This window comes from Ostrinia furnacalis, unplaced genomic scaffold (assembly GCF_004193835.3).
Source record: "Ostrinia furnacalis isolate ACB-3 unplaced genomic scaffold, ASM419383v2 OfSCF0890, whole genome shotgun sequence".
NCBI lineage: Eukaryota > Metazoa > Arthropoda > Insecta > Lepidoptera > Crambidae > Ostrinia > Ostrinia furnacalis.
The window spans coordinates 195212-207921 of NW_021131129.1; the positions used below are offsets into that span (position 1 = coordinate 195212).

The following is a 12710-nucleotide window of genomic DNA, read 5'->3' on the forward strand; positions in this document are numbered from 1 at the left end:
AACAAAATTAAATAATACCTACTTATCCTTCAATCTTATGGGATAAGAAGTAATGATGCAGCCGGGTTTTCTAGTTCGGCTACAGTTTACGTCTTATCAGGGTCCCGTACGCAGTGGCGAAGGTCGATATAGCGAAGTACGTTTTAGCGAAAAACACTCATGGTGGTACGCTGAAGCGAAAGGTTACTGAAGCAAAACACTCGCGGGCGAAAAAATAACTTTAATGATTAAATAAAATTTTTAATAATAAAAAAATACAAAAACATATTTTGACTCGGTTACTATGTAAGACATAACATGTATTTTCATAAAATTAAATGAAGGGGGGGGGGGGGTGTCGGGTGATCGCCCCGGGTGCCAACCCATGCTACGCGCCGCCAATGCCTAGGTCAGCGTCAGTTATTTTTTGCCCGCGAGTGTTTCGCTTCAGTAACCTTTCGCTCCAGCGTACCACCATGAGTGTTATTCGCTAAAACGTACTTCGCTAAATCGACCTTCGCCACTGCGTACGGGACCCGTCTTAACCGATTGTTTATTTTTGTACCTACTTATCTAAGAACTTGTACCTACCTACTTAATTGAATAGGTACCTAGGTACTACGTCTTCTTTTTAAATACTATGTAAATCATACACCCTGTATGTAGTATTAGTACTTTGCCTCGGCTTTTTGTGGGGTTATTTTTCTTATTAGCGTATTATTATTATCATTTCATGACAGAAGGTGATGTTACGGCAATTAATTTTAATACACTTTACCTTATAGGATTAAGTGGAGTGGGTGGGAGGTACTTAGTTAAATTAAGTTTAATTACTTAGTTAAATTAAGTAGGGGGGGTGGGAGGTACTTACGTAAATTAAGTTTAAAATAAATGTGTAGACTACTGTAACTTAATCTTTGGTTTTAATACAAAAATAATAACAACCTTTACTTAGCTTATTTTAACAAACCAACGTTAAAAATAACAAACGTTTATAGATTTAAACAAAAGTTTTCATAAACGTTTAAAGTTTTTAAAAATACACTTAATAAGCTAATGTTAGTACTATTTATAGGAACTAATGTAACTTATACTATTAAGGCCAGCCTTTTATTGTTCGTCGGAAGGCTGTTTGACCCAGAATCCCCATGGGGCGTAGCCGTCATGCTTTGTCGGGCCCCTGTAGACTTTTATTTGCACACGCGCCACGTCGTCTGAAATTTTAAAAGTAGGTTTAGACTTAGGTACATAAGTAAAGATGATCAAGTATTCATCATACAGAACTACTCGCAAAAACAACTAACTCAATATGGCCTATGAAACTCACAGGCAAAGTTATGCACGTGTGCATTTGCTATTACGAAAACATTAGGCGTTTCGTGCATATCGAACTCATACTTATCATAACTTATAAACCCGATACCGTTGATAGATAGGATTAAAACCATGAAAATAATCTTCAATTTATAATACAGCCTTAATAATGTAGTTGGAGCCCTCAAATTAAAATTAATTGTGTGACCACACCCCATAACTAGCTAAGCTTCGTAGCCTTTCGAACTAAGCGTCACCAGCGTCACAGACGCAGCGTCTTTAGCTTTGATCTTAAAGGTAGCCTTTCGAAGCGAGATAGTGACGCGGCGTTGCGTTGGTAACACAAGACCAAAGCTAAAGACGCTGCGTCTGTGACGCTTAGTTCGAAAGGCTACCTTTAATGACTACGAAATGTAGGTAGGTTGGTTGGTACATTCATGATTCATACCTTTCTTATCCGCAGCAGGATCGTGGCTGTCCTCTTCATCGTCAAACTCCTGGGGCCTCGCAGACACGAGCACCACCAACGACATCAGAAGCACAAGCCTCCACATGGTAAACTATAATGAACCAAGAAAAGTATTTATTACAGCTTGCTTAGAAATGAATTCGTTTGAAAATTCTTCTATTTTGTCTCAAAGTCAGACTCACTGGACTGCCAAAATTATTAGTAGATACGATATTTATTATTGTGGGTCTTTAATTATTATATTTAATTAAAACCTTAAACAAATGTAAATAAGGGGTAGGAATGTAATAAATAAAACAGATGTAATATTTTCAAATATTTAATTGGTAGTTTAGATACATTGCCCTACAAAAACTTAATTAGCCAATTTAGATGTACAAATTAATACCATATTTGACTAAAATCAATATCATCACATAAGTATCATCAAAATTAGAAAATTTCAGGTAAAATGAAAATTGTAATAGATGTGATAAACAAGTAGTTGGTTGCATCTAAATTAAAACTCATCAGTCTACATGAACACTTGGATATCTGTCAATATTTTAGGTACCTATTTGGATTTAAAATTCATGCGCTTTATCTCATTTTACAGGAATATAAGCTTAATATTTTTATAGATCTATGCTTCCTATATGATAATACATATTTCTTGCATAGAAAAATAATGTATAAGTAATGTTTCTTCTGTTTTACTGAACTCTTCCTGCTATTGATATTAACTATGTATGTTTATATCATTGATAGTCCCAACTGAAAGTGGACCAATTTATTGAGGGTTTTATAAGTAGACTATTTATTAGTATAATGACCTAATGGTGTTCTATGATTATTCATTCATAATTTACAAGAAATCATATAAATGTTGTACTTGTTTCATTTATCACAATTTACTACAATCAGACGTGTGGTCAGACTCATTTCCGCTGTCTGTGGACACCATCTGTCTGTCTTTTGACCTAGCTTCATCTTCTTCCTCATCCTCACTCAACGAAGAACAGTCTGAGAGTTCAGCATCTATCCATAGCTTTGCCTTCTTCTTGCCTTTTGGTTTTTCTTCGGCCAGTTTACGTTTTAAACCTCCATCACTAGTGCCTGCCGCTTGCCAGCCAGCGTCCACTGCAGCACTGACCCTCTCAGGCAATTCCTGTCGCTCTTTCTCGTATACAGGACTCAAATTAACATCGATCTTCGGTTCAGCTATCAATTTCTCAATCTTTCTTTGCTTTCGCTCCAAAGCTTCCCTTTCACGATCTTCTTGGCCTTCTAACCACTTCCTAAGACGCTTTTCCTCGTTAATATCGCGAAGACGTCGCCCAGATAAGTCTCTGCAAGCTTCACGGTTAGTCGTCTTCTCGATCTGAGCCCCAATAGCGCGCAGCATCGATCCGAAACCACCCTTCCCTCCAACCAATCTCGTGAACACTCTGACCACATTTTCGCAGTCATTCAACTCGTAATCGTCAGCAATTAACTTCCCTTGGAATGTAGCATATAAATCTTCACAAGGGACAGCATATTCTTGAGAAATCTTCTGTTTCAATGACGACACATTGGTGCAATCGAGTTGAGAGACCAGATGGTTCTCAAAATAAACTTGGCAACCCATATTTTAGCAGTTGATTTATTATCTTGTGGTAAGTATTAATTCAGTTGGATGCAAACAAACTTAGAACACTGTATTTATTTAATTATCTTGAAATTGTGAAATTTATCTTAACAAACAACAAGCAACAACGTCGAGAGCTAATGTCAATGTCAAAATAAACACAAGACAAGAGACAAGAGTGAGTCACGAATGAGTGAATGAATGAAAATCAATTTCACAAGGACGTCACTGATGGATGATGTCATACACACAGGACGAAGGATTTCACTTTTGGGATTCTCAACGAGGATTTTTATTAGGTGATTCCGGGATTCAAAATTTTCAAAGTAGTGTAAGCCAATAAAATACAAAAGATATTTATACCTAATAGTTAATACTCACCATGGCGGTAAAACACTTCTTAATCTAGTCAAATCGCTTGAAATACTTAGTGAAACTAAATGTAATTATAGGTTGCTCGATTTTAAATAGATTCTTAGACCCTTCTTTTTTGCATTCAATCATCATAACGCAGATCTCCAATTTCACGGACTAATGAACATTAAATTCACCGGAGAAAGTGAAAGTTTAGTGGTCTCTTGGGACTTTTATTATTTTGTATTGTATGATTGCGTGAAAATTTGCTGTGGTCTGTGACCAAGTAATTTTTACGAGTCTAATTATGAATTAACGAAATGAAGAGACAATCATTAACACTGGAAGAAATCTTAACTGGTAACCTGATTTACGTATACATTATTACTTAAAAACCATCAGATATAATCAAGAACATTATTAGCAGGAAATAACCTCCTAAAAACGTGTTTTGTCCCACGAATGAGATACAAAATATATAATCATAAAATAAATGTTTCATAATTTTATGGCCACTCGCTTAGTATACAGTATGGGCAATTTTTTTGTCGTCTCCATCTTGTGATACGATGACATCTCTTTCAAAATAACGTTACTAATAACAGTCATAGACTAATAACGTGTTATTTCTCGTTGACGCGGCTCGTCGTTGATTGCCGCCATTACGCTGTCAAAAAATATGTTCAGTTCACTAACCAATAAAAATTGAGCTTTTTCAAATTTAACAGGAAGTCGATCGTCCAACAGAAAACTAGTGGCATCTGATTTTGTTTTCTCGTCGTATTATGGCTCAAAATATTAATCCTCATTACGCTTCATCGTCTAACCCGTCGAAACAAAACGAGGACACGATAAAGCTAAAAGACAATCATGCAGTCAGCAAAAGGTGAGTAAACAGACAATGCACTTGCATTTTTCTTTTCCTACCACTTTGGGGCAGTTGCTAAAACTCTTACTTTGTCTGCAGACTTCAAAAAGAGCTGATGGAACTTATGCGATGCGCTGACAAAGGTATATCAGCGTTCCCCGAATGCGAGAACCTGTTCAAATGGATCGGGACCATCAACGGTCCCCAGGACACCGTTTACGCGGGACACAAGTACAAATTATCGTTGGAGTTCCCCAATTCGTACCCGTACGCGCCTCCAGTAGTGAAGTTTGTAACCCCGTGCTTCCATCCAAACGTGGACATGTGCGGATTAATATGTTTAGATATTTTAAAGGACAAGTGGACGGCTCTGTATGACGTCCGCACTGTTTTATTGTCAATCCAAAGTCTGCTGGCAGAACCCAACGTCCAGAGCCCCCTGAATCAGCAGGCGTCGTACCTCTGGTCGAACCAGGCCGCCTATAAAAAATACTTAGACGAATTTTACAATAAACACAAAGACTCATAGTTGGATAGTGGTTATTGTCTTATTACATTTTGAATTGCGTTGTATTTTGTGTTGTGAATGTTCCGGTATGTTTGTAATGGGACTGGGAGTGAATGGGCCTTAACTAATTGTACATAGAAATGAATTAAATCATGTCCTTGCATTGTTAAGTTTTGCGTCTATAATCATGTCCATTGTGCCTCATCGGCAGGCACAAGTTGGGTACTATCTAGATCAATCTGAGCATAAAATTTACTGTTTTTAAATTATATCTTATTCTAATAGATAAAATTAAATAATTCAATATCATTGTTAAAACATTTGCTTTCAAAATAGGCATATTTCTATCATCATAATTAAGTAAAGATATAATATTAGCGATATATTTTTGTAGGTAAATATTTGAGAGGTGTATAAAATATGCTTTCCGATTACACGTGCAGCCATCGCTCCCTGTCCCAGCGGTTTGAATAGCAAGATGGAGTTTATATATTGAGAGATCACTGACAATTATAATTCTTTAGTGCAATTGATTCCTTGTTTTAATCACATAGTTAATTTCTCTTATTATGTTCCTACTTCATTAAGAATTAAACCTCTGCAATAAAATTATCTCATATGGCTTCACCCACAGAATAACAAGTTTCAATGTGAATTGTTTTCATTTTCCCACTAGGACCTTAGAAACCATTTTGTCCCACATTTGTATGGAGCTGTAAATAATAAAACAAGTGCATTTCAATGTACATATTTTTTATTCTCATGATGTCATTAATAATAATAAATTAACAACTTTATTTAAATTATAGCACTTACATAGTACAACAACTTTTAACATTTATTATATTTATATGGAAGTAATATTGAACTTCATGTTTCAATAATAATTAAAAAGAACAGCGAAATAAATAAAGATTATGAATGGGGATGGTCAAGCAATAGTGTCCCAACTCACATTTACAACTTTTTGAAATAGCATATCATTTATTTATTTGAAGTGTTTTATTTTTTATGGTGAATGAATTTAGATGAGGTAGGGGGATAAAATGTATCAATTAATTAAAACAAGATTAGAACTCATGTTGCAATATCAGACATTGGCACACTCATCACAAAGTACATTAATTAAATAACTTTATATTTTGTGTTTGTGTTTTTTTTTTTTTTTTTTTTTTTTTTTTTTTTTTTTTTTTTTTTTGTTTTTAAAAATTATCGCTGCGCACTCACTGCAGGCGCCCGTCGCACAGTCGCGACAGCAATATAATTACGCGCGAGCGATAAGGATGAGTAGCTTGGGGTCATTGGACAAAATTCTACGTGCTCGCAGACCGAACTATAGCAGAGGGTGGTACGAGCGAGACTGCCCAACACCGCGGCCGCGCTCGCCGCACATAGCCCAGCCGCTGCAGCAGATCCTGCAGGTAACATATAAGCAGGTGTAAAGCCCGGTCCGTGAGCACGTAGAATTTTGTCCAATAACCCCAAGCTACCCATCCTTATCGCTCGCGCGTAATTATATTGCTGTCGCGACTGTGCGACGGGCGCCTGCAGTGAGTGCGCAGCGATAAGGATGGGTAGCTTGGGACAGAATTCTACGTGCTCGCAGACCAGGCTATAGCAGAGGCTGGTGACGTCACCCGCGAGCTAGCAGCGCTGGCTCTGTTACGAGCGAGACTGCCGCCACACATAGCCCAGCCGCTGCAGCAGATCCTGCAGGTGACATATACACAGGTGTAAAGCCCGGTCTGCGAGCACGTAGAATTTTGTCCAATGACCCCAAGCTACCCATCCTTATCGCTCGCGCGTAATTATATTGCTGTCGCGACTGTGCGACGAGCGCCTGCAGTGAGTGCGCAGCGACAAAATTCTACGTGCTCGCAGACCAGACTATAGCAGAGGGTGGTGACGTCACCCGCGAGCTAGCAGCGTTGGCTCTGTTACGAGCGAGACTGCCCAACGCCGCGGCCGCGCTCGCCTCACATAGCCCAGCCTGCAGGTGNTGTAGGACGGCCGAAGAAAAGATGGGCCGATGACATAACAAACAAGGCAGGGAAAAATTGGATGCACATAGCCAGCGACAGGGAAAGGTGGAAAAAGATGGAGGAGGCTTTTACCCAAGTGGGGCCACAAACAAGAGATATAGATTAATTGAATCAAACTGTAAAAATGTGGAATACAAAGCTATAATAATAAATAATAAATAATATTTTGTGTATTTTTGGTCAATGGTGCAATATCATTCCATTTTTGTACTCGCCTGGGAAAAGTGTACCTATGCTTGCATGTTTAAGCTGACGATATGCAATATTTAGATAATCTCACCAATTTCATGCAATCAAAATATTTTTTTATATTCATACACTATCGACTGTACTTCTTACAATCCAATCCAATATATGCACACGCAAATATAAATTAATTAATACCTTAAAACATAACTTATTTTTACAATAAATACACCTAACACAGCAGACTAGATCATGTGCAGTGGTGGCGACATTCGAAGTAATAAATAATAATACACATCCACAAAAGGCCATTCATCCAGTCCAGTCCTAGGCACAATAGACCTAGATTGTTTTTTGGGGAATTAAAGTATAGTACAAATCTGGTTCCGTCTGTCCATTTTTTTTTTAAATCTAACTCTCTTTCTGGCGCAGTCGGGTAAGGGTGGTGACTTTTTGAGCATGTAAGTACACTTTATATAAACTAAAACAATACTTTTAGGCACACATAATATTACTGATTGCTACAATTTCTTAGGTTCGTATTACACGACCAAAACTCAACTCAATTTTAGTCATATTTGGATTAGGATTTGTCTTGTACCTAAATTAATAATATTGAAATTTAACCAATCAAAAGCCACAATCTATGCTTTAAATTGAATCAAGTGTTGATCTTCAATGTGTAATACGCATTGAGTTCATTTTATACCTTTCACATTTAACCAACACACAGTTCACTACATACAACAAAATTTCATCAATTTAATGTCTTTTGTACACTGAAATAAGAATTTTCCAGCACTTAAGTTCTACAAATAAATAAAGCGTAATTTAATACATTCTCTCGACATTTATAAATAACAAATTCATTTAAGACCGATTTCAAAATATTCTATAGGAATGATTTGATTTCAATAATGGTTTAGTAATTTTAGACTGTGGTAAAGTTGCTAGATACAGGACCTTGTTTACTGTAATGTTCTATACTTTTACCTGTGTATAAATATTTTCATAAAACACATTAGGTATATACAATCAATAGTAGAGACATAGGTACATAGCGTGTGTTTAACACTTTTTTGTTTTAGCAAAAAATATTAAAACTAAATTTTCTTGAAGTTTTCTCACTAAATGTGACAATACTATAAATGACTTTGTGGACAGCGGCGGGCATTAGTCTCAATCGAGGTAGGCAGTAGTGCTTAGAATTTAAAACCATTGATTTCCCTTACCTTACCTTAAACCATTTACCACTGCCTAATTACTTAAACGCACCGCACGCTCTTACCAGTTTATCCTTAATTTATTTATTAAGCATGTGCTTTGGTAATCGCTTCCACACATTGATATGAAACACTGTATTAGTTTGAGACACCCGAGAATTCCATGGATGCCTCAGGATTCTCATATCGAGCCCCGAAGAAAGCCATAGGCTTCTAGCAACTCTTACCTTTCACTAATTTGGCTGCAGACAAAGACCATAGTCGTTCTGCATGACTACGTAATATAAGGCATCTTTTATCTAGCTCTTTGTCTTACTAGCTCTTAACAATTATCAGTAATATCACCATCACTATAACTGTGACCGCTAGAATTAATATACAGTGCATTTTCCTATTCTTCTTCTGATATCTCTCAGCTTTCTGCAGCTGTTTGTATCCTTCGTGCACTTGTACTTGGGTTTGTTCGATATTGTAATCTATTCGGTCTAAGACGGTTCCTTGTTCGTGGATCATGTGGCTTAGATCTTTGAAGATGTCATTAAGGTCTACTATTGACCGAACTATTTGATTGACTTCTTGTTCTCTTTCTGCCGCCATTCTTGTGTTTTCTTCTTCTAGAAGCAGCATTTGTTTTTGCGTTTGTTTCTGGAATGCTCCGTTGCTTGGTTCGTCCGTAAAATGTTTTTGTGTGCCCGACGTGCTTGGTAGAGAAAATAGTAAATCTGTTTGGTTATTCGTTAGTCCTGGTAGTAGGTCGTTATCGTTCAGGCTCAGTTCTTCGAAGTCTGGGAGATCGAAGTAGGCGTTCGACCTTTCTTCTCTGGAAGTCAGGGACTTGAGGTAGTTGGACTGAGCGTTGCGGAAGGCCTCGCTGAGATCGCGGAGCGTCGTCACTAGCGCCGTCACGACGTTCGTCGCAAGCATCTGTTCTGTTTTGTTACCTGTAAAAAAATATTTGGGCTTATGATTCTGGTGAATACAACAACAAGACGTAGCGTAGGCAGGCTTCCGATTAGGTGTACCGACGATCTGGTGAAGGTCAAGGGAGGTGCCTGGATGCGAGCGGCGCAGGACCGGTCTTTGTGGAAATCCTTGGGGGAGGCCTTTGTCCAGCAGTGGACGTCTTTCGGCTGAAGCGAACGAACAACTACATAGGTAGCCGTGTGGTAGGCGACTAGAGAAATAAACGAACATTGGGCCTCCCCAACCTAAAGTGGCCAATGTGGGGAATGTAGGCCAAATACTGCATTTGCCTCTGGTAGATTGAAGGGCCGTGTCCCTGTAGTAGAAACTAAATGACATGATAGTCGCTCACCATGCCTGCACTGTGCCTTGATGGCTCCTAAGTGTGTGTGCGCGTGCCCAAAGTGGCGCGCGATCTCTGACGTCAGCCGGCTGATGTGCTGCTGCTCGGTCGCGTCGTCCAGCGCCGGCCGCCGGATCTGGCGCTCGTGGCGGGCTTGCAGCTCGGACAGCTTTGTCTTTAGCCTGGGCGGGAATTCATATAAATACAATTTTATTATAATATCTATAGATAAAATGTCGTTTTCAACCGACTTCAAAAAAGGAGGAGGTTCTCAATTCGACCCGTATGTTTTTTTTTTCTATGTTTGTTACGCGATAACTCCGCCAATTATGAACCGATTTGAACAAATCTTTTTTCGGCGTATAGGTAATACCTCAAGGGTGGTCCCATTTAAATTTAATAATAGAAAAAACAACCCCCAATGGTGGAAAATTGGGGATGAACTTTTTTATACGCAATATCTCCGCCGATTATAAATCAATTTGAACGATTATTTTTTTGTTGAATAGGTATTATCAAAAGGGTGGTTTCATGCGAATTTGAAGAAAATATTTCACCCCTAAGGGTGGAAAATTGGGGATGAACTTTTTTATACGCAATATTTTTAATTTTTAGTTTTTTTTGTGTTCACGCATTTGAAGTCGGTTTTATTTTTTTAAAAAGGTAATTATAAGATATTAACTTGAAAATCGATTTTTTGGAGTTGACACAATTTATCATTTCACGTGCGTGTTTTATAACGTCTTCGCAAAAAAACGCGTAAAATATCGTCGCGTTATAGCGGTAATAAAGTTGCAAAGCGTTGCGTTATACTGCTAGCACCGGCGCTGTATTTGTCTTGCTTGATCCACATTCTACCAGCCGGGCTAAGATGCACGATGCGCGACGTGATAAAATCTTATCGCTGATTTTAGACGACATGGACAGTATGAGTATCGCTTTAAACCGATAAAAGGCACATTAGCATATCACGGCGCGCATCCTAGGCCTACAGCTACAGGCAGCACAATTCGGCGCTAAAACGCGACGTCAGGCTAACGCTCTAGCGCGCTAGGTACCTACGTTCTATTTGGCGAAGCATTTAATACAGTAGGTACAAACTGTTGAGCATTGCCTGCTGTAGATTAACTACATGTACCTGGTGATGACGTAGTGCGCCTCCTCCAAGGCATCGGTCCAGCTGGGCGGCGGCGCGCAGCCGTCGGCTCGCAGCTCGATGCCTGCCGGTCGCGGGAGCTCGCGCGACTGCGCTTGCTGCAGTCACCACAGGTGGTGTCCTGAATCTACCTGGTGATGACGTAGTGCGCCTCCTCCAAGGCATCAGTCCAGGGCGGCGGCGCGCAACCGTCGGCTCGCAGCTCGATACCCGCCTCTCATGTGACGGGACTGCGCTTGCTGCAGTCACCACAGGCGGTGTCCTGAAACCTACCTGGTGATGACGTAGTGCGCCTCCTCCAAGGCATCGGTCCAGGGCGGCGGCGCGCAACCATCGGCTCGCAGTTCGATGCCCGCTTCCAAGTCGCGGGAGCTCGCTCGCATCAGACGCACGCGCTCCGACTCGTTGCCTTGCTATAAATTATACAAATAAGTTCTAAATAAGCAGGTTTACATAATACTTCCATAATATCACCGAACAGTCGTAGGCCCAGGGCCGTCTTTAACCTTCTAGGGGCCCTGGGCACTTAAGGATCAAGAGGGGGTCCATATCATCTGGAGAAAGGTCTTTTGAGTAGACAGGGGCCCCTCGGTCGTGGGACCCTGGGCACTTGCCAAATTGCCTCTTTCCCACTGGGCAAAGTGCCCAGTGGGAAAGAGGGGCCTGCGTAGTCCACTACCAATTGATCAACATGGAAATCATTGGGGGAGGCCTATGTTCAGCAATGGACATCCTATGGCTTAAAAGATGATGATTATGAAGTCTATAAAGCTGCACCCCTCTTTTCCATTGGCATTCTGGCATATTCCAGCCACTAAATGGAATAAACCCTGATGGATTCCTTTTTTCTTTTGACAAAAAAGGACCCCCTAGTTTATTTTGATGATTTAATTTTTTTGTCTCTGAATTAAACATTATGTTTCTTTCTATTATCATAAATGCCTAAGGCCCCTGGTGGCAAAAGCAGCCCTGAATATGTACCTTATATCTAGTCTAAATTATATTATCTTAACTTTAATAATTTCATCATGATTAGGTAATTTGGCCTCCACTGTAAATGCACAACCCTTCTACTAGGCAATGGCTGGCAGTGTTTTTAGGTTTCTTCAGTGCAAATTATGTACAATTCCCAGGGTATTTATTCCCCCAAGCCCAGGCAATTTTTATGAGAAAGTATACTAGCTATCAATGGTTCAATTTGGTAACTTATTGCTGATAATACCTAATGTATGTAATCATTATAAAACCCTATTAAAAGCCCCAATGTATGTTTCTCTGACTGCTGAAATAATAAAAAGTGGCAACTGAGGCAAGGAAGTCCCAGTGTCATTTAGAAAGTAAATATTTATCTTGACACAATTACGGATTGATAGCCCAAATTCACCCAATATTACCCGTCTTACAAATGGAAAATGATTAAAATAGCCCGCTATGTACTTGAAAAGCCCTTTGAAGGTCTTTTTAATACAAATTGCATCATAAAATACGTCCAAAACAGTGCAATCGATAAAAGTTCTCCACACCTGCTCGGCAAATATCTGTCTGCTGTGTATTGCATTATTTCGCATTAACACGAAAACCTCAGTGAGGCTTCTCGACACCATGATTTCGCGTTAATTTCCTAATCACGGAAAACTCAGCGAAAATATTTATTTTTCGCGATTTTTTTAGTGTGACGCGATAGCTGTCAACTTTG

The 12710-nt window shown here is 39.3% G+C and overlaps 3 protein-coding genes across 3 annotated transcripts; 1 reads left to right on the forward strand and 2 right to left on the reverse strand.

The window, feature by feature from the left end:
• Nucleotides 1-2361: 2361 nt before the first annotated feature.
• LOC114350422 (replication stress response regulator SDE2) lies at nucleotides 2362-3530 on the reverse strand. The gene has a single exon (XM_028301226.1). It carries the CDS (start codon nucleotides 3369-3371, stop codon nucleotides 2646-2648), a length of 726 nt encoding a protein of 241 aa, XP_028157027.1. The 5' UTR covers nucleotides 3372-3530; the 3' UTR covers nucleotides 2362-2645.
• Nucleotides 3531-4363: 833 nt separating this feature from the next.
• On the forward strand, nucleotides 4364-5843 carry vih (ubiquitin conjugating enzyme vih). Its single transcript, XM_028301221.1, has 2 exons — nucleotides 4364-4611; nucleotides 4693-5843. The coding sequence occupies exons 1-2, from the start codon at nucleotides 4511-4513 to the stop codon at nucleotides 5120-5122; spliced, it is 531 nt and encodes a 176-aa protein (XP_028157022.1). The 5' UTR covers nucleotides 4364-4510; the 3' UTR covers nucleotides 5123-5843.
• Nucleotides 5844-7308: 1465 nt separating this feature from the next.
• Syx16 (syntaxin 16) lies at nucleotides 7309-12701 on the reverse strand. The gene is made up of 4 exons (XM_028301220.1): nucleotides 12538-12701; nucleotides 11288-11427; nucleotides 9868-10040; nucleotides 7309-9493 (listed from the first exon to the last, which is right to left on the reverse strand). The coding sequence occupies exons 1-4, from the start codon at nucleotides 12616-12618 to the stop codon at nucleotides 8868-8870; spliced, it is 1020 nt and encodes a 339-aa protein (XP_028157021.1). The 5' UTR covers nucleotides 12619-12701; the 3' UTR covers nucleotides 7309-8867.
• Between the last annotated feature and the right edge of the window lie 9 nt (nucleotides 12702-12710).

What these genes read in the sequence shown, in the direction of transcription:
- LOC114350422 (XM_028301226.1), bottom strand. Translation starts at nt 3,371, where the DNA reads ATGGGTTGCCAAGTTTATTTTGAGAACCATCTGGTCTCTCAACTCGAT.
- vih (XM_028301221.1), top strand. Translation starts at nt 4,511, where the DNA reads ATGGCTCAAAATATTAATCCTCATTACGCTTCATCGTCTAACCCGTCG. An exon ending in AATCATGCAGTCAGCAAAAG is followed by an intron (nt 4,612 to 4,692) that starts GTGAGTAAACAG and finishes CTTTGTCTGCAG; the next exon opens with ACTTCAAAAAGAGCTGATGG.
- Syx16 (XM_028301220.1), bottom strand. Translation starts at nt 12,618, where the DNA reads ATGGTGTCGAGAAGCCTCACTGAGGTTTTCGTGTTAATGCGAAATAAT. An exon ending in GCGCACTACGTCATCACCAG is followed by an intron (nt 10,041 to 11,287) that starts GTAGGTTTCAGG and finishes ATTCCCGCCCAG; the next exon opens with GCTAAAGACAAAGCTGTCCG. An exon ending in CAAGGCACAGTGCAGGCATG is followed by an intron (nt 9,494 to 9,867) that starts GTGAGCGACTAT and finishes ATTTTTTTACAG; the next exon opens with GTAACAAAACAGAACAGATG.